Genomic DNA, 22,137 nt, shown 5'->3' with positions numbered 1-22,137 from the left:
GACCATTCTTAGAAAAAAGGTGATTGTGATCTCAACCCCTTTTGTATGCTAATGCCATCCCCCTGCCTGCTTGAAATGTATAAAATAAACCTCTGTTGAAGGCAGAGCAGGAAGATTTCCACCCAACTCCGACTCCCGCGTCTTCCTTGCACCCGCTTCTCTCCCCCTCTTGGAATCTCCGCACGCTGACGCCTTCCCATCTTAGGGTTCTGCCTGTATTGCCTCCAGACACCTCAAAAGTTGGAGCTGGTCTCCGACAGTGCTTGTTACCTAGGATTTTCTCATTCATTGCTGTGACACTAATGTATCTCATGACTCCTTTCAAATGCAGTTGCCTCCCCAGAAGCATTTAAAAGACAGAAAAATCAGAAGGCTTATCTTGCTCTCTGGATAAATTATCTCCCATTATAAAACTGAAGTACAAATACAGCAAAGGCAAATAGATCATACCCATAAGAAGTGTGCATTTCATTACCTCGGTGCTTTCCTTATAAACATCTGGAGAAGTCTGAGATGCTGTTTCTTGTTTTGGTAAGACTGGCTTATTCAGATAGTCACTACATTGATTGGTTGTTTGATGGTGTTCATCTAAGAAAAAGAAAATTGGTAAATAGAAATGGTCTCAGTCTTACGTCTGAAGCTTAGTGAGTGACTATTGTCTACGAATACACTCTCCTTCAATTATCTTAGCTAAATGACACTTTAAAAAAAAAAAAGATTTATTTATGCACATAGAACTGGGGTACAAGCCAGAGTTGCAGGGGTGGTGAGAGAATTTACCAGAGACCGTGTGGGACGGAGAACTGCGCTCTCTCTGTGAAGTGCTGTGAAGGCTGACCAATGAAGTACACTACCGAGGGGAGCAGCAGGCAGGTCAAGAGAGGTCTGCCTTGCGCCATATGGGTCACCTCCAGGTTGGGGATTGAACTCATGATGAAGTGGCTTTTTTTTTTTAAAGATTTATTTATTTATTCATACAGAACTGGGGTACAGGCCAGAGATGTGGAGGGTGAGAAGATTCACCAGAGACAGAGTGGGGAGCAGAATAAGCAGATGAACGAAGTACACTGTGAGGGGAGCAGTGGGCGGGTCAGGGGAGGTCTGCCTCGCCATGTGGATCTCCTCTGGGGCGGGGAGGCGGGGATTGAACTCATGCTGAAGTGGCTTAAACTTCTTAGTGCTGTGCTTTAAACCGGCTGTGCCAACAGGGAGGGCCCGAAATGACTTTCAGACTGAGATCTGGCCATAGTTTACTATAAATTAATTCAAATCTTACTCATTTCAGTCATTCAGTCCTTCACAGTACAGTCATGTTTCACACAGTACTATCAACAGTTTTAAATGTGGTCATGGTAATATAACAGGATGCCAGATTATAACTTCAGACAGAAGCAGGAGAAAATACAACAAAGATTGCAGCACAAATCCCCTTCCTCATCCTACTACTGATTCACTTGGTTTGAACAAATTATGTCATTAATAGATCTCTGAAATTTTAAAGTAAGAGTCACTCGCGCTAGATCAGTGGACTTCAAAAGGAATCAAATACTCACCTTCCAAATGTTGAATGGCTTGAGCTGAATGAACTCCCATTTCACTCTTTTCCTGACGGAGTTTTGAATTTTCATCTTTCAGCACTTCACAGAGAGAGCGCAGTTCTTGCTCAGTATACTGAAGGTTGGAAATGTGAGAGACATTTTCTTCCATGTCTTCTGTGTGTTTTTGCTCCAAAGCATTGTACCTGGACTGTATTGCAGCCTGGGCTTGACGTGCTTTCTCAAGCTCTTCCTGAAGATAGTAGATTTCTTCCTGCAGCCTATGGGAAGATGATTTTCTCTCTGCTTCTGCAAGTTCCATTTTCTCATATAGAAGTTTAGCATCTTTCCTTTCTGTTTCCACAACGTTCTTTAGAGTCGTACACTCAACTTCCATCTGCTGTATATACTGAGACATACTCTACAGGAAAAAATAGTCTTATGAGTCAAACAATCATTTTTCTATAGCAACAAGCATAGCAAAGTGCCTCTTCTAGGTGAAGCCTGGGCTAGATACAATTGCACATGTTCCTCTGATTTTACTTTTTGATATTTGACAGTTTGCACTCAACGATACTTACTGGTGGCATTATCTTTTAATTTATTTCTCTACTAACAAGTTCAACAAGGGGAGGAACTTCTATTATCTGTGTTGTATGTTTTTACTATCATTTGACTCCAGCACCCAGTACAATATATGGCATATCAATTCCATGATACTCATTCAATATCAAATTAATGAGTGAGCAAGTGAATGAATGAATTCAGTCTTTACCTTCAAAGTGCTTCGAGTTCAATGGAAGAGTCACAGTTAACCAGATAATAGCACATAACTAATAAGTGGATAACTGGGATTTGAATGTATAAATAGCATCAATTCTCTGGAGCCTTGTAATAGCATTTCTACCTGCTGCTCGGCAAACTAATACGCTGCCGACACTGAGGCAGGCAGTAGAGATCACTGGGCGATACCTGGTTTCTCTGCTCAGCCACTCGCAGCTCTTGCTGCAGCAAGTCCACCACCTGGGCACGGGCCGACAAAGCCTCCTCCTGTTCCTCAAGTTTTCTCTGTAGCACCTTCAATTTCTGTGAAGAAAACAATTTAGGTATAATATGCTAACTAGTGAGCACCAGTATCTGCTTACCTTTTAAAATACCACATTGATATGTGTACTTAATATTTCTTAAGATTTTTGGATTGAGTATGACAGATTTAAAAACTGGGACACCAGCATGTCATACAACAAAAAATCTCCAAGAATGTCTTTTCCAGAACACTGACAGAAAGCAAGTCTGTGAGCCTTTTTGACAATTAAGAGAAAGAGACAGATACCCACTATTAAAATTACATAGTCAACATCTTCTACTTAAATAACATAGGTATATGGATATCTTACTCACCAGAAAGAACATTCTCTTTAGGAATAAATGATTTGATCCATATATAGAATATGCACTTGATAAACACTTGGATTAAATAAATCAGTGGCACCTGTACACATCAATATAATTTCAAAAGTATATATTCTGAAATGGTACTGGCATATACTGAAGGACTGCTTAAAAATGGGAAGAAGGGGCCTCCCTGGTGGCACAACAGGTTAGGATGCAACGCTGCAAGCTAGTCACAGCCACTTCAGTGCCAGTTTGATCCCTGGTCCAAGAAGTGATCCAAATGATGCAGCAGACTTCTCTCTCGCCCTCTGATCCCTTCAGCAGTGTACTTTGTTCGTCTGCCTGTTCTGTTCCTCACTCTGTCTCTGGTGAATGCTCTCTGCATCCCTCTAACCCATTTCTTGCCTGTACTTCAGTTCTCTATGCATAAATAAATAAATCTTAAAAAAAAAAAACGTAATAAGTTTTCATTCAAAACAGTTAAATGGATCAACCATCAAATACCACTGGAGTGCCGTTGGGTACTATATTCTGCACTAAATAAAAACAAGTACCTTGCAGTTAAAAGGTGATACAGCGAACTGCAAAGACCCAATTTGCAAAATATACTCACTGAATTTTTTTTTGTGCTGTGCTTTAACCTGCTGTGCCACCAGGGAGGGCCCTCACTGAATTTTTTTTTTAAGTTATTGATTTAATGAAACACTTGGTAACTTCAAAATCATTCCTTATCTTTATTTTTGAAAGTTTAGAAATAACTTCATTGTTTAGAGCTTTGGATCATGTTCTTATGCACAAAGGAAACTACAATCAGCAAACAGACCAATTTTAACTATCATATACATTTGACCAATAAATTCTGTTGTTGAGTACCAACACCTTGGCTAGAGGCAAGGGAAGGCAGAGAAATAATGATTGATTTGCCACAGAAAACAAATGACAAAGAAAGAGCCAAATAAGGAGCACACTAAAACCAAGTGGAGAGCAGTGGTAAGGGCAGCAACGTGACAGGATAAAAAGTCAATGTCAACCAAAATGAGTCATTTTACTAAGTTGCAGCAACATACCTGTTGATGCATGGCGTTTTTAAAAGCTTTCTGCGTTACTAACTGACGAAGCTCATCTTCATGAAGACGAACCTGTGTTTCAAATCGGGCATCTTTTTCTTGAACTACTAGCTGCATGGAATTCAACTGATGACACACACCAGAGAAACAATACCAGTTACATTCTCATAAGCTACATTCTAAACAAGACACTGAGGGTTGATAGATGATAGGGTTTTTAAATTAATTCCCAGATGTCAAGGGTGAGAAGATAATTTCCAAAGTGAGAAACTCAATTATCAAATTCAAAAATTAGTCTAAATATACATTTTGATGAAAAATCCTGTTATGGTTACTAGAAATGTTTTAATATATAAGAGGAATGCTTTAACAAAGTTCTACAGAGATTGTATTATTAAACATACGAAGTGAAGTCAACTCAATTTAACCTTAAACAATTCTTTGACTTTCACACTTCAATTTTCAATTTCAAAACTTTGAATTAAGTAGTAATGGCCACAGTAAAACTTCAAAGCTATGCAGTGTATATATGAAATTCACTAACTCGATATATCATTCTTTCTAGTCTTCTATTCACAGAATTGTTTGACCACAGAAGTGGTATGTCCCCAACCCACAACACCCAGCCTTCTTGATGGTGAAATTTCAGCTGTCATTCCTCGTAAGCTTCCAGGTCACCTTTCTCTACCGCTGGCTCTCAGGAACATGAAATGGAAATGGCAGAGGACTGTGAGCTGCCCAGACCAGTGTTTTGTTTTCAGGTGTTTTGTGTTTACACCTGCTTCTTCCTTTCCCAAGATCTGTGGGTAAGCACGCCCACCAGCCATCGACTTGCACATTTTGTGCTGATCCTGCAACTACTGCCAGTTCCTCAGTTTGGGATACCTTGAATTGACCTTGGCTCTTATTCTAAATCGGGGGAAAATAACATCAGATTTTTCTTACTGCATGCATTCTGACCCCACTATGAAAATGGAACCTTCTGTGATCAACTGGATAGGCACTAGAGTCCTTGATGTTAGATAAAATCATCTCTACATCCATTCCCATAAATGTACCAGATTATATTTCCTCTGAGACTTCACTCACACTACTCTCAGAAGTGGAATACCTTTCCTTGCCTGGTCTGTATTATCTACTAATCACATTTTTTTTGGTCTAAATCATAACTGTTCTATATAACCTTAGCACATTCCCAAAATAGGTTCCTTAAATAAGCAATAATTTTAGTTTGTGTTGTAGGTGGCTATGCACTTGTTCTCAATGATTTGAGAATTGTTAAATTATTACGTTTGGATAATTGTAATTTAAGCTATTGCTAGTAAAACAGTATTTTCTCTTTCTCCATCCTATCTTTTATGTAAAAGCTATACAGAAAAGGACATAAACAAAGCTCATGGAAAAAGTAAGGATTTCAGCATGTACAAATTTAAGTTATATATAGAGCGGTAGTCAATCTGTAAAAGGTGCCGCTAATACGATAAGAAATGATTATATACCCAATGGAAAGATGAACTACTAAGCCAAGACACTTCATGATGAAAAATTTTCATGTGTGAAAAGCATGCTGAAAGGAAATATATGGGAGTGGGTTGTCAAACAGGAAATTAATAAAGAAAGGAAGTGAGAGTGTCAGAGCCAGTATTAATACCCTAGTACTGGTAGAAGAAATAGACATGGAGAACAAAGTCATAAATTGGTACATATGAAATAGAATCACTGGGCCCTCCCTGGTGGTACAACAGGTTAGGACGCAGCAAGGGAGCCACAACCGCTTCAGTGCTAGTTCGATCCGGGGTCCTAGAGCTGAGCCACAGGGCAGAGCAGAACTCTCTGTACACCTGCTGCTCCCCTCAGCAGTGTACTTCGTTGATCTGCTGGTTCTGCTCCCCAATCTGTCTCCAGTGAATCCTCTTACCACCCCAACCTCTGACCTGTAGCCCAGTTCTGTATGCATAAATAAATGAAATATATGGAAAATAAACAAAAAGTAAACTCTTAATTTAAAAAAAAAACAAGAAAGCAAAGAAAGTCTCGCTCACAAAATAGCTGTAAGTTTTGTGATATGAGAATGATGATTATCAACTCAAAACAGGAAGACACAGGAGAAAAGTAGTTATGAGATATTAAAATAGCACTGAACCACCATTTTTTAATTTCTAAGGGTCACAACAGTCAATACTAAGCAGGACTAAAACACATAGGAAATTGCCACTCTGCCGTACAGAAGCAGCAGAGGGAGAAAATCAGAAAACCACAGCACTGTGAAGTCAGGAACAGACTGTCCAAATACAGTCAGTGAAGAGAAACTGACTAAGGGAAAAGTTCAAACCTCCACCTATTTATGTCACCACACCGTGCACACAATCAGAACCCACATAGTCCTTTACCATACACAAGTGGTTCCTAGCTCTCCCCAATCTCTCGCTTGCTGTGACCCTTTCCCTTTTGTATGCCATTAACATCAAACACCTGAACCTGCAAAAGTATGAAACTATCATCCATTTCACTAACACAAAATCATAAATTGGTAACTTGTAACTTCTTCTATCACTCCTTCTACTTACACTATTGTCTACTACTTACACTATTGTCTACAACATTAATATTTGCAAAGCGATCCTCTGAATGGACCTCGTATTATAAAATTATAAAATTGTGAACCTTTATTCTAATTGGTTATGAGGTATCCCATCATACCTGCCTCAGTCATGACCAGCTTGGCCTGCAAAATAAGAATAACCTCATCCTGATCTTGGAGCTGCTTTTTCATCACTGCCATTTGTTCCGTATCATTGGAACCACTATCAGACTAAAGACATAGAAAAAAAGAGTATTTATTGCCACAAGAGAATGGGCACTCTCAACCCTTTGGTCTCCCTAATTGGCCCCAAAGACCATATACTTCTAATTTCAGCCAAACAAGGGAAAGCTGTGATTTTTAAAGGGCATTTCTTAAAATTATTTGTCAGAATGTGGTAAAAGCTAGAGCTGCAATTCCTCTGCAATTCCTCTTCTTGGTATCATTCCACAGAGTGAAAAAGTACAGCACACAGGAAAACAGAAAGTCCACACATAACATTTGTAACACAATTTGCATGGTAAACCCACAACCCCATTTGCATATGCAAGAGGGGACAAATCACCAGAGGACACAAGACCTGCATGGTAATAAAAACTGTGTGAGAGCATGAAAGTAACCATAAGGCAATTTCCAAGGATCCTCCAATTTTCCTGGTGAAGACAACCCTCAAATGGACAATAAATTCTTACTGGAAAGCACACTCAGTCAATCGTAGCACAGTAGTAAAAATGGCACAATTTTTGCCCGCTCTTTAGTAGTGGGCACATTAAAGGGTCCACAGTGAAGAGCACCAAAAGGTGGAACAATCTCAGTAGGGCCTCTGAACTCTCAAAAGTGTCTTATCAGCACAGACTGTCACAAAAGAGAAACTTCTAGGAGCAAAACCAAGCTTAAGAGAAAAGGGATAAGAAAAACAGAAAATAGAAGGCCTCTGTGTGTGCATGTAACTCATTATCAACTAATTGCAGGTGGCCCTACAGGGCTGAACAAATACAAGAGACAAACGCCAACAACATGGCATAGTGCAGTCATCACGTGATTTCAAAAGGAAGGAAGGAAACGGATAGACACAGATGAAAAGTACAGGAGGTATCCCGGAAAACACTTTGGACTGAGGAATCGGTTGGGCTTTAGTGATCTCTAAGTTACTGATTATGAAGTGACCTACGCCCCTACAGATCCAGTTGTGGCCGTGCCAACTTTGAGCAGCTGCCTGCAAGCTGCTAATGACCACTTCCTTCTCTTTCAGTGTGCACTGCAATGCTGCTAAACTGGGGTTGATCAGCCCCTCTTGGGGGGGTCATCTCATTTTGAAAATGGAGGCAATGTAGGCAATTATTTACAAGGACTACAGGGAATATACAGTTCATCTTTGTTCCACATTGTCCTTTACAAACATGTGATTGTAGTTACCAGGTGGACGGGAATAAGAAATAAGACCTGATCAAACACAAGGATGGAATATTAAGAGTACCTTCCATTAGAAACATGCTCCCTCAAAAAACAGCTCTATGTTTTGTTATCTGAGAATGATGGTCAGCAACTCAAAATAGGAAGCATTGGTAGGGGAGTTGTATGAGAAGAAATTAAAGTAACACCGAGTCTCCCATTTTCATTGTTTTTATTTCTGACGGTAGTCTACAGACTAAAACCTATCGGAAACTCCCTAGTCTTGATGCACTGAAGCAGCAGATGGCAAAATTAAGAAAATCACAGTTCTGTTAAAGACAAAAATGTCCTAATATCTGTCAGTGAAGAGAAACCCACTAAGGGAACAGGTTCACAACACCAACCGATATGTGACACCACACCATGCCCACCAACAGAGTTCCCACAGTCCTTTACCACAGACCACTGGGACCCATCCTGCTCCCACCTCCCCTCTACTGTCACCCTTACCTTCTTGCATGCTGTTAAAGTCAAATCTGGGCTTGGAAAACAGAGAAACTGTCAGTCCTTAGACTAATACAAGTTCATAGTGGTAAACCACTTGTCATTTCTTCCACTACCAACACTCTATGTCTAGTGAACACATTTGTCTGTAATATCAAAGCTTGAAAAGTGTCCCCGGAATGGACCTGCCATGGACACTCCCATGATGGGATCGCGACTCTTTAGCCTGACTGGTTGTCAGTTCCCCATCACCATCCTACCTGAGCCGTGTGTTGTGCCTCGGCAGAGCACAGCTGTGCCTGCAGGTCCCTGATGAGTTGGTCCTTCTCTTCCACCTTTTGTTTCATCAGTTCCAATTGTTCCATCTGGTTGGAACTGTAATCAGACTGGAGACATAGAAGGAAAGGTCTTTAAGGAAGCACTAGATTTAAGAAAGAAGGGAACTGACAGACACAGATAAGAGACCCAGAGGGTATCCAGAAAAACGCTTTGTCAGAGAAATCGATTGGGCTTCGTGATCACTAAGTTACTAGTTATGAGGAGACCCATGCCCCTACCGATCCAGTTGGTGGCTCCTGACCACTACACGGCTGGGCTTCCGAACTGGTAGATGTCACTTCCTTCTCTTTCAGTTTACATTTTATCTTTTCTTCTTCGTCCTTGTCACCACTGTAACTCTTTTCTTTCTGGAAATGGAGGGAATGCAGGCCTTGATTAAAAAGGATTACAAGGAACATGTAATTGATCTTTTCTTCTACTTTGTCCTGTAGGACCATTTGATTATGGCTATACAAGATGGATGGGAATAAGAAATAAATCATGATCTAACACCACAGACAGAATATTAAGGTATTTCCTGTTTTAGAATAACCATGCCCTTTCTGTTAGAAACAGGCTTCCTCACTAATCATCTGTAAGTTTTGTTATCTGAAAATGACGGCGAACACTCAGAACAGGAAGATAGGGGATGTCAGTTACTATTAGAAGAAATTAAGAGCAAATTAAGAAATTAAGTCCTCCTTTTTCCCCCTTTTCCTGCTGGAGGTAACATCAGTCCAGGATGTTCTTATGCAGGACTAGGAAACTCCTAGTCTTCCCAGGCTGTAGAAGCATAGGACAACATTTAGAAACCACAACACTGTTAAGTCATTAGCAAAATGTCCTCTGTACAGTAGTTGATTAGCAACCCATTCTTCTAATCTCCTTTTTGCCCAAAGCTCCTTTATAGAGTGAACCTGATTTTGCCTCACTACTGCAATTACCACCTTATACCCCAATCACCTCATCTGTTTTTTGGTACTGTATAGAGCACTTAGTGATTTTTCCTTGTTTATAAAAGATGTACTTATTTATGCATACAAGAACCAGGATACTGGCCAGAGGGGAAGACAAGGTGAGAGGATTCACCAGAGACCGAGAAGGGAGCAGATCATGCAGGCTGACTGACACACACTGCTGAGTGAGCAGCAGATGAGAGGAGAGGTCTGCTGTGCCATGTGGGTCACCTCCCTTGTTGGGGATTGAACTCAGGCTGCAGGGGCTGCCAACAGCTTCATAGTGCTTCATTTTAACCTGCTGGGCCACCAGGGAGGGCCCACTTAGTGATTTTTCAACATAATATTCTGTCAAGCATCTGGCAATTGTCATTATTCCAAGTGTTTTCCCCATGATATTATGTAATAGATATACAAGATTGATTTGGCCTTGTGACTGAGTGCTGGAAGTTAGAAATTATTTTTTTAACAGAGGATGGAAATGAAGCTGTGAGATATTGCCTTATGATCGCAAAGCTTAAATAAAGAAGCTGAGTATAAAATATACTATTAAAATCTAAAATAGTAGGGTCCTCCCTGGTAGTGCAACAGGTTAAAGTCCAGCACCCAAAGCTGGCTGCAGCCACTTCCATGGGAGTTCCATCTCAAGCCCCACAGGTGACTTTGTCATGTCTGTCCCTCTCAGCAGTGTACTTCAGTGTACTTCATTGATCTGCCTGTCCTCCTCTTCTAATACTGGTGGAACATCTCACTGCCCCTGTACTCTGGCCTGTACCCCAGTTCTGTATGTATAAATAAATATTTTCTTATAATATAATAGTTTATTTTTACATCACTTTATACTTTTTTTTTCATCTCAATTGTAACCCCATGGGTTTCCCATCACCAAGTCACCCATGTGCCATCACCATAGTCCTGTGCACTTCCCTCCCCCCAAATAAATAAATCTTAAGGAAAAAATCTAAAATAGCAGAGGGAAAGTCAGAAGAAACAAACCAACGTGGGAGAGACAGGTAGGTGTTACAACCGCCAGAGCAAGAAACAATTTTTAGGAAAAAAACAAAATTAAAAATCAAGATGAAGAAACTGTTTGAAAAAATTTAGAAAAGCTTCTAAAATAAGTTTGCCAATTTAAATAAGGCAAACTATCTAGAAAAGAGGTTCCTTAGCATTAGACAGAGAAAAGAAAAACCAACCAGGATACAGGGAGCTACCTATGGAATCCAGAGTTGTCCCTAGACCACCTCATATCCCAATAACTAAAAAACTAAGAATAAGAGTAAGAGGAGGTCTAAAGGTAAAACTAAGAGAAGAAGGGACTTCTTATGGCAAGCAAAGTCTGGGCCAAATACAGAATGCACATGTCCGTGGCAGATAATCTGTATCAAACTTTCCCACAAACTCAAGTTTCTTGTTCTCCAGTTTAGCCATCGGAAAAAAAATAAGAAAAATATTGGGATAAACCTATATTTCTGAAAGGTGCAGCTTTCCTTACTCTTCTGCCTAACCCCAACATTACTCTGTTTTGTTTGCAGCGATCACACTCATTTGCTTGAGATTACTTCTATTAGACTGAGCCCAAGGCAGTCCAATTTATTCAGGCTGAAATGCACAAATTCACTACTTTGTGACCACTAAGGACATGAAATGTGCAGAGTCAAGTCACTTAGTGAAAGATTTTCAAACCTACAGAGACCATTTATTTTATCCTCCGATGGGTTGTGAGAGGTATGGGGTTCTATTTCCTAAATACCTCATCCAGTACCCGTTTTAACTGTTTTTAATTTACTGAAAATCTAGGCGCAAACTGGCATTTCATATCCAAATTTTCTGCTGAGTTTTTAATCTCTTTATATGGAACTCATAAGCCCATTGAGACTGCAAATTCACTAACAAAGGCCAGCAGCTCTTGCTGTTATTTTAGCATCATAAATGTTTGTGATTAGTGAAGAGAGGCTCAACTTGGAGTCTTACGCTCCTCAGAAAACAACCAGCCACCACATACCTTATAGATTTGATCCTCCAAATGAGGGGCTGTTGGCAGAACAGTCTCTTCTTGTGTCTTCATTTCTTCTATACGTTTATTCAAAGAAGTTACTTTGGCCTTAGCATGGAGTTTTATTTTTTTTATTTTGTTTTCAGCAGACCTTTTTACTTCCTGTTAGAAAATAATGATAGTAAACACTTAAATGACTATGTATCACTTATCTACCACAGGAGAAGTTACTCAGTTGGCACCATCTGGTAGTACTCGGGAAATAAGAATTGGATTGTCTTATAGTCGAAGTTAGGAGAAAAATCTTAAGTAATGGTATTTCTATCAAATTTATCAAATGCTCAATAAAGAAGGGGGGAAAACATGATACCTCTAGAAGTTTATCCTTCTCTTCAAGCTGAACATCCTTCTCTTTAATGACATTTTTCAGTTCCAACACCAACTGTTCTGCATAGTAGAGTCTCTGGGTAACATCAGTTTGTGTTTCATCAGTACTTTCCATAGCGAATTCTTGAGGTGCTTCCTAACATTTAGACAAAAGTTGTCAACGCACCAGGTAAACATTATTAGTTTCCATACAGAAGTTCTTTCATTCTAACTTCATGTTATTTTCTGCACACTTCATCTTCTTAATTAAAACATATTTCTAAATCTGATCTAATACCATTATCCTTGCCATTACAATAAATTATTTTGTAAATATGAATCACTTTATAATGACTTCATCATTTATAACCTTTTTATATGCATTTTACCAAAGGGCAGCAGAACCCAACATTTAAAATTAAGAGAGCAGGTGAACAAAATTTCTCTGAATAACTAAGAAATATTTCTTGTCTTTTCAGAAAACTGAAGGGCTTCTTTTGATGCCTTATGTGGTGTCCAGAAAATACAATACCATCTATGAATAGTTGTAGATGAACTTACAGTAGCAGATAATATTAAACCCAAAATGTGCGCAATGCCACCATTTGGTCACTCCAAACTTGACTCTGGAACCAGAGTATACACTCAAGGAGGAGTTAAAACAATTTGGTGCTGAGAACCATTTCCAAATCTCAGCTACAATTTGATTCCCATTACCTGGTTCTCAGTTGAAACTTACAAGGTCAAAGTCTCAATAATTTTGATCTTCTGGGCCCTGCTGGTGGCACAGAGATTAGTCTTGGCACTACTGATACTGAGTTCAAGCCCCGCCAGGGAGCTAACCCACATGTGGCACAGCAGACTGCTCTGTCTGTCCACTGTTCCTCTCAGCAGTTATTGCATCTGCTATTTTGCTCCCCTGTTTGTCTAGTGAATCCTCTTACCTCCTTCATCTCTGACCGATTCCCCGTTCTTTTATTCATAAATATAAAAAATCTTAAAAAACTTTTGTGATCCTCTCCCTCTCTTCCACATAGCAAAAGGAAGAGGGCTTACACCATTCTAGTTCAAATGGTTCTCCTTAAGATATATGGACCACCGTTCTTGTCAATTTAATTCAGAACAAATCTACTCATAGGGTCTAAAGGCCTTGCGTTTCGATCAGTGTCTCCTGGTAAGTCTTGGAAAACAACATGTGCCAGGCCAGATAATGGACTCAACATCTCTGCATTGTAAGGAAAGCTTGGAATTAGGTTAAGTAGATTTAAGGTTCTCTTTTATTGGTAACTATCAACTATCACTGAAGTAACAAAACTACAGTTGATATATATTGAACACATACTATAAGCAAAGTGATACTGCCTGGCCTGGCACTTAAGACAAGAATGTTCATCTTAGCATCCCATCATGATATAACAGTGCTACCGTGGTTGCTTGCGGCTCTTGAAGGGAAGAACTGGGGCTTGATTCTGTAACAGTACTTTATTTTAAATGAAACCTTTATAAAAAAATCTAACCGATACAATTTTTCATAAAGTATAATAGTTTCTGAACTTAAGCCGAGCTCTTTTAGACCTAACAGAGGTCTATAAATATATATCAATATGTATATATCAATCATGTATCTTACTGTATATATCAATATGTATCTTACTCACCGGCCATTTCCATTACTTTCAGTTGAGATTCACCAACCACCCCATCCACTTCTCCAGCCCAGCTGTTATATTTAAAATTTCTATTCTACACAACTGGGATCCTACTGCTACTACCTTTAGGGTTCACCAGAAAGTTCACCATACACTCCTTAAACAAAAGTAAAATCGACACCCCTTTTATTAACACATTAATGCCGAAAGAAGAAAGGAGAGGGGACCTTTAAGAATCAAGCAGTGAGAGGAAAAAATAAAAAAACAACAACAACAAAAACCTGGGAAAGACTGTTTTGGAGAGGAAAATGCATCTCAAAAGGAAGGAAGTCTTCCAAAAAGAGAGAGCCATAGAGGATCCTCGGAAACCAAACAGACCTCTTGAAAAATAAGGAAACACTTTTAGCCTCCCCATCTCTCTGGTTACTGGAAATTGATAATCTACGGGGTCACAAGGATCACCCTTTCTCTGAATCTCTCCAGCAACTCCTTAGAGGATCATTAGACAAGACACTTTTCGCGTCGAATAATTCTGCCATTTCTGCTCTCAAGACTGGGTGTTTGCTTGGGTCCAGCCTCCCCTTCCGCAGGCTAAGTTTGTTTTGGGCCTTAGCACTGGGAACCGACAGGTTCTCTCCCACATTAGTTGCTGCGTACCGAGGTCTGCCTGAACAGACAGCTCAGAGAACAAGGCCTTCCGGACAGGAATGACCCCGGCGCCTCAGTCGGTGGCTCCCGGAGGACAAATGTCACCGGAAAGAGGCAGACGGTGCCCGTGAGCCCCCGAGGCAGTGCGGTGTAGCCTCGAAGTCCTCCGGCGAGACCTGCTGGCCTGTGGGGGACTGACTAGAACTAGGCCGAGAAGGGAAGGGAGCCGCTGAAGGGCTGGATCCGGACTGAGTCCGGCGCAGGAGGGGCGGGAACCCAGAGTGGCCCTCCGGCGGCCCCGCTGGCAGAGGTGACCGTTAAAGCACTCAGGAGAGGAGGAGTTGGACGGTGTCCCCCCCACTCACCGTTTATTGTCGAATGCCACAGGCAGCAGCTGCCGCCTCCCAAATTTATGCCACGTCAACTCGGAAATCCCTCTACCGACACCTACCACCACAGCGCTCCGCTAGGGGACTGAGCCACTCACTGTTCAGACGGAAGATAAGATCGAGACAAGGACCAATCAGGGTTGGCGGAGAAGCGTTACCTCGGAGACCAGGCACGCCTCGTTCGTGACTCACTCGTGGACGAGGATCGGAGCCAATCAGCGTTAAGAGAAGACTCCGCCTCCCTGAGGAAACCACCAATGGACTCTAACGAGTGGGGGAGGAGCAGAAAGGGCACTACAAGAGTTCCGGAAGAGTATCTGGGGGAAGAGCCAGGTATGGCTGGAGGGAACTCCTGCCAGCAATTGTCAGGTTCCTGCCAGCAATTGTCAGGTGTTTCCTCTAGGAGGTGGGTCGGCCCATTTCCTCCAACTCCTCTCCCAGGGAGGCTTGGTGACCGACGCTGGCAATGGATTGGGCTTTTGCCGAGATTCCCGCACGAGCTGCCATCAAGATTGTTCAATGATCAGTGAGAACGAAGTGGGATTTTGGGTTTTGCTCTCAAAAGATTAAAGCCTGATGTAACGTTTACGTTTGGCTGATGAAAAATAAGGTTAAAAATGCATAGTTCAAAGACTGAACTCACACTTCGGTAGAACCTGGCATCTAACTGAAAGAGGCTCAGAAATATCTCAAGACCATGAGTGTGAGACAATCGTGAGTACTAGGAAAGTACTCTTAGAAGTGGCCCTAGGAAACTGGCTCTGAAGCAAAGGCTGAGACCTGAGAACTCAGGTCCTGGACAGCGAGAAGCTCCAATTAACTTTCAGCGAAATCCTACCCGTTCTCAAACCTCTAAGTAGGGGGCCAGATGTTAAGAAGGCTCTTAAAGTTAATAATATTAATTTAATTTGTTAAGGCTTTTGCACTCAGCTAGTCAGCTACCTACATCTTCATCCTAATACTTTCAGAAACATTTCATTTCCAACATGACCTCAGTAAGAAGCAGAGCCAGAATTTGAAGTTGCCAAATCTACAACACGAGGTCAACACAGCATATGCTCACATCCCTAACTATATCCTCCAAGCCAAATACGACTGCACACCAACCAGTGATCTTGTCCATTTTTGCTGTAGCACAGAATACTGCAGGAGAAAAAATTTAGACCTCAAGGCCAAGGGTCACTACAATATACAGTTTCTAATTTTACTCCATTCTCAGCACACTTCCAAATTTTCGGTGTGTCTTAAGCTCCCTCTCCATTTTCCCAACAGTCACTCAAATTGTAGCATGCTCCTCAAGTTCCAGTCCCATACCCTCAGATTCCTAGCAGGGGAGCTTGCTTTTTTATCTTAGTGAAAACAGAAATTGTCACCCGGGGGCCATACTGAAACATTATTTTTCTACACACTTAACCTAGTATTATTTTTCTGTATACTTACCTTTGGCTATATAACACATTTTTTTTAAAAAATTTATTTATTTGTACATACAGAACCGGGGTACAGGCCAGAGGCTCAGGGGCGGTGAGAGGCTTCACCAGAGACAGAGTGGGGAGCAGAACAGGCAGATCAACAAAGTACACTGCTGAGGGGAGCAGCGGGTGGGTCAGGAGAGGTCTGCCACACCATGTGGTCACCTCCGGGGCAGGCAGGAATCAAACTCATGTGAAAGTGGCTCTAGCTTCTCAGTGCAGTGCTTTAACCCGCTGCGCCACCAGGGAGGGCCTATATAACACATTTTTAAAGTCTTACTAATGAAACTATTATAGCAGAAAAAAAATAAAAAATCAGCTGTCTATTAGGTTTTATGGCTTTGCCTTCTCTTTGGGGGGGGTCACACAAAATGATCATGTGCTGAGAATTACCATAAACACAGGGGAATGAAGAAATAAGAGTGGATGAATAGTTTTAAGAGCTAAACTGAGATTTTTTTCAAGACCACTAAAGAATCAGTAATAATTTGCAATGCAGGATTGTTTGGATTTTTTTTTTTGTTTCAAAATTAACCTAATCTATTTAAGGTTTTACTGAATTTTTTTTGTAACTTTTCTAATGGAGGTTTTATAACATTGTGTATGATTTAGGGATATAGGTTTGCACCTCTTCAGATGTATGTTGCCAAGCACACAGCCTCTTGATAAAATTAAACACAGACTGATTATACAATCCTTCAGTGTATTGATCCAAATCAGTGAAAACTTACATATACACAAAAACTTGCACATGGATGTTAACAGCAGCTTTATTCATAATTTCCAATACTTGGAAATAACCAAGATGATCTTCAGTAGGTGAATGGCTAAGCGGTAATACATCTCCTACAGTGAATATTATTCAGTGATTTAAAAAAGGAAAGAGCTCTAAGTCATAAAAAGACATGGAAGAACCAAACTTAAATGCATATTGCTAAGTCAAAGGAACAAATCTGAAAAGACAACATAGATAGGACCCAACAACACAGCATTCTGGAAAGGCAAAATTATACACACAGCAAAATCATCAGAAGTTACCAGGTGTTGGGAGGAGATGACAGAGAAGAATTAGTTGGAGGTTTGAAGGTTTGAACAGGAACTTTTTTGAGGCAGTGAAGCTATTCTGTATGGTACTGCAATATTGGACATTATTTATTCATCCACCAAAACCCCGAGAGCTATATAACACAGAGTAAAGTAAACTCTGGATTTAGTTAGTGGAATGTAAATATTGGCTCATCATTTATATAGCAAAGGTACTACACAAAGAGAAGGTGCTCTACGTAATTCTTCTGTAAATCTAAAACCTCAGCTAGAATTCATATAACCTGTTATAAATAGCTCTTTGGAAAAAAAAAAAGAAAGGAAATTAAAACTGTACTCAAAAGAAAGCTCTCTTTCACATGCTTGTGCTCTCTTTCTCTCACTGAATTTGACTCTCTTTACCTTAGAGAAAACTTTTGAACTTATTCATTTATCTTCAGAAAAGTATACTTTTAGCTCAGACCATTTTTAAAAAAAGATTTACTTACATATACATACAAGAGCTGGGGTGCAGACCAGAGGTACAGGGGTGAGAGGATTCATCAGAGACAGAGTCAGAGCTAAATAGGCAGATCTACTGTAATACATTGCTGAGGGGAGCAGCGGGTGAGACAGGAGAGGTCTGCTGCACCATGTGGGTCAGCTCCCTGACAGGGAATTGATTTCTTGCTGCAGTGGCTGCAGATATGGTCATAGTGCTACAACTTAAACCCTGTGCCACCAGGGAGGACCCAGTCCGGAAAGTATACAGGCAAATTCTTCTGGGAGTTTCCAGGTGCAGCTACTTCCTCTCTGTATAAATCATATGGATGGTATGCTTCCAGATAATTTTCAAAGCAAGCATGAAAAAGCTACTGAAGGCTTTTTAAAAGTCTCCAGTTTAAGTATGATTGTCTTTGCCATTACTACTTCTTTTCTCTATACATTATTCCAGCAAATATGACTCTTCATGAAAATAAAAGTATAAGGTGACTGGCTGGCTATGGTCAAGGGAACTCCATAGGTCCTTTGATGAAAAAGGGCAGTACCAGGGCGAGCAGTCCAAGAGCTGTCCCATAGTAGGATCACTAAACTAATAGCCCAGTTAAAGGCATAGAGCCAGGGCAAATTTTAAGAGCCTACCACGAATCTGGGCTTGAGATGTCTTCTGCAGGCTCTTCATGAGCTTCATCTTGAGGTCAGTAGTACGGATACTGCTGAGTGTCTGCTGCAGCTGTTTCAGGGCATGGTGCCCGGCTGACTGCCTAACAGCTGAACCTGTCTCCTGATGATGTGGGGATCCTTCACATAGCTGACCTCTGTGAGTTATATTTAAAGACAGTCACTAGCTACTAGTCGAGGAGGGGGTGGGAAGAGAAGAGCAAATGGGGGAGAAGACTGATGGTGGGCGGTTATGGGTATGTTGGTGGTGGGAGATAGTGTTTTAACATACATCTGAAATACTCAAGTTGTATATGGTACTGTAAACAACTGTTACCTCAGGAAAAATAATTTTTAAAGATTTAAATAAAACTAGTAATGGAAAATAGTCCTTAAATGAAAACCCCCTGGTCAGAATTCCCTAGAAGTGAAAAATTATGAAATTTGAATTTTATATGAAAATAAATGTATATTTACCATGCAAAGCTGAATCCTTGTGGGTAATGTTTTCCTATATCAACAAACATTCCCAGAGGTGTCCAGGATGTCTACCCAATACCTCCTACTCAACCTAGGGAAAGAGCAACTTTCTGAAGCCCTTGGCTCTTGTAGGGAGTCATGTCTCCTCTGGAAATGTGGAGCTATCTCTTCAGACTGGTGTCTATTTCTTGACTGGGGCCTGCCTGCAGAATGCTACTGTGACCAATAAGAACTTCTGTCCTTTTGCTGAGAACAGGGGCAACAATGCCCTATGAACTGCTTGAGCTCTATTCTGGTGTCGCAAGCATGACAACATGACATGGGGTGTGGTTCAGGTCATTTGTCTTCACACAGCTAGTAGTCATTCTTCATACCAACTGGCTTCTAGAAACAGATGCCAGTGACTCTACAGAAATCAGGACTTTTGTCCTCTGATTTTCTTCTGGGAAATGGTAGCACTCCTGATTAGGTACTAAACTGTGGAGAAACTGAGTGCACATGGGAAAAGTCACTAATTTAATGTCTTTTGTCTCATCCTCTTGTACATCTGAAAACCTGGAAAAGATAGCAGCTCTTTGTACAGATTTTCCCACCAAACTTCAGACTCTGCTCTCCACAGGTACCTCTGTACAATCTATCTTTGAGGATGGAGGAAATTGCAATTTGGGGACCTATTCTATCTATGCCACTGAGTTGCTGTTTTGCCTTCTGCTGAATGAGATTTGGGAAAAGAAGAAAGATGACAGGTCAGATTATGGGGTGACTGTAAGTGCAGAAGAACAGATGTGTGGGTTCCAGGCTTCTCAGAGGCATCACAGTCGGCTGAGGCATGCAGAGTTTGCCAATTACTTCTCTTATATTGCTAAAATTCTAGAGCCTTTTTGTAGCACTTGGTGAGTATCCTCAAATGCGTCAATTTTACCCCAAGATGGGCAGGTCTCAAAGGAACCTTCACACACCGGACAGCTGAAGAGTCAAAGGAACTAGGTGTTTTTCCTGTGGAAGGCAAGGGTTACCTCTCAGCCATGGTCCGACTGAAGCTGCTCTTCTGACAGCTGAAAGTTAACTATTAAAACTCCCATCCTGTCTGCAGTGGCTGGAGATGCTAGAGCTCTTTAAACCAAAGACCCAGGATAGGCCAGATTTCAGGGGAATTGATGAAGGCTTCTTTTAACTTCAAGCCCTTCCTCACAGGCTCAGCTGACTGGGCATTTCATGGAGTCCATGGAACCAGGCAGAAACATTGTCCCTCAGCTGGATGGCATGGTAGAGAAAAGGTGTGGAATATCTGGACTAGTGTGGATTTTCTCCATAGAGGGGGAAGCTGTGGTATTTTAGGGAAGCATCATTTGTACCACAATAATCCAGATTCTATTTTCTGAGTCATTATTGAGCACTTACAATATAGATGGTAGTCACAGGTGCAGCAATGTGATTTTCTTTCTGAGGCACCTTGACACGAGGAATCTGAAGAAAATCACTAGGAGGTATAATTATAACCTCTTATATAACACTTATGAAGCATAAGCCATGTGCCACACACTGGTGAAGCTTAAATTTGGTCTTTAAGAATATATTGCAGGAAAAAAAAAAAAGAATAAATTGCAGGCCTCTCCGGAAGTTTTGTAGTAGGACCACCTGTAGTTCACCAACTTGAAGGGGTTCTAATCGTGCATTTTAGAATATGACAGGTTCCTCTTCTGGAGTACGCCCAAGTACTATAAAAGTTGCTCAGCTGGATTTAATGAGTTCACCTACTAGCACAAAGATGACACTAGCACTCAAGTTACTTATCAAACAGACATCTGATATCTTTCAGAGGTACTATCAAGGATTCTTTCACTAAGCTACCCTCACCTATGAGTTTCTAGCAAAAAGCCTCACCAAAATTGTCACGCCACCTTTGATGATGTAACTGATATATCTGAAGATTAGCACTTAAAGCATGTATTGTGAGAAATCAAAGGACTTCCTAATTGTCTGGCAGTTCTCCCAGGTGTGTCCTGATCAACTGTCCTTCATCTTTATCAGATTTACATTGTTTTCGAGGTTTTCTCCACTTCTCTATTTTTATAATATTATATTTCAACTCAATATATTACATATTTCAACAGGCAATCATATAAAAAGTGTTAATTTGATAAGTTACAGTCAGGTCTTTGAGATATGGCAAAACATCTTTTATTGGGGTATAGCTTTAGAACTTTTTTTTAGAGATATAGCAGCTCCCCTTTCCAGCGGTAGTGTACCACACCCACCTCCCAGACAACCAACACCAAGCACTCACAGCTCACCACCATAGGTCATTGTGCTTCCTGTCCACTTTGTTTTCACCCTTTTCCTTGCCCACGAGGGTTTGTATTGTTTGGGCTTTTGTGGATCACATTTTCTCTACATTTTATATATGACACCATCTGGTATTTGTTTTTCTCATTAGGTTTAATTTCACTTAGCATAATCTCTTCCAGCTCCATCCATGTTGACCAAAGAGCAAGTTTAGCTTTCCTGATAGTGGAATAGGGCTTCACGGTGTATATATAATATGTACCACATCTGCCCATCCACTCATCTGATTTTGGCACTTTGGTTGTTTCCTTACCTTGGCTGTTGTCAATACTGCAGTGAACACAGGCAAGCACAGTTCCCTTCAAATTACCGTTTTTGCAATCCTCAGGTAGATACCTAGGACTGGAACTGCTGGGTCATTTTGAGAAACCCTCACAGTTTTCTCTAAGGGCCACACAGTCCACATACACAACAACAGTTGTCTCCACATCCTCACCAACACTTCTTTGGGCTGTTTAATATGGCCATTCTGGTATCTCATTGTGGTTTTGATTTGCATTTCCCTGTGAAGTGATAATCAGCATTGTTTCACATGCCTGTTGAATTGTTTCACATGCCTGAAGAAATATCTAGTTCGCTCTCCCGCACCATTTTTGCTTTGGTTCTTTGTTGTGGAAGTTCTTTGATATAGTCCCTTGTTGGAAGTCCGGGTGGAAACACTTTCTCTCATTCAGCCAGGTATGTTTGTTTTAGTAATAGTTCCTTTTGTTTACAGAAGCTGTCCTCCTGATGGTTTCTATTCTCTTTGGTTTTTCTTGCTGTTCTGTTTTTCTTGCTGTCAGAATCCTCTCTATATAGCTAGTTCAAAATATTACCGAAGAACTTCATAATGAGCTAGGGTAAAATCCAACATGACGAG

The 22,137-nt window shown here is 40.8% G+C and overlaps 1 protein-coding gene across 2 annotated transcripts in view; it reads right to left on the bottom strand.

Annotated features, from left to right (window-relative positions):
- The window catches only part of GOLGB1 (golgin B1), a 74,232-nt gene that overhangs the window by 26,530 nt on the left and 25,565 nt on the right, over positions 1-22,137 (bottom strand). Inside the window, exons 1-9 of one of the 2 annotated variants that reach the window (XM_012732868.1) lie at positions 14,773-14,866; positions 12,115-12,267; positions 11,754-11,906; positions 9,032-9,160; positions 8,735-8,860; positions 3,998-4,123; positions 2,508-2,621; positions 1,554-1,956; positions 476-588 (exon numbers count right to left, since the gene is read on the bottom strand). In XM_012732868.1, the coding sequence (XP_012588322.1) occupies positions 476-588; positions 1,554-1,956; positions 2,508-2,621; positions 3,998-4,123; positions 8,735-8,860; positions 9,032-9,160; positions 11,754-11,906; positions 12,115-12,246 (1,296 nt within the window). In that variant the 5' untranslated portion in view covers positions 12,247-12,267; positions 14,773-14,866. Of the gene's footprint in view, positions 1-475; positions 589-1,553; positions 1,957-2,507; positions 2,622-3,997; positions 4,124-8,734; positions 8,861-9,031; positions 9,161-11,753; positions 11,907-12,114; positions 12,268-14,772; positions 14,867-22,137 lie in introns of those variants that run through there. The other variant, XM_012732857.1, reaches the window with a different exon arrangement.

This window comes from Condylura cristata, unplaced genomic scaffold (assembly GCF_000260355.1).
Source record: "Condylura cristata isolate star-nosed mole 26May11 unplaced genomic scaffold, ConCri1.0 scaffold00003, whole genome shotgun sequence".
Lineage (NCBI taxonomy): Eukaryota > Metazoa > Chordata > Mammalia > Eulipotyphla > Talpidae > Condylura > Condylura cristata.
Note: the sequence above shows the minus strand (reverse complement) of the source record. Positions and strands in the feature narration are given on the sequence as shown.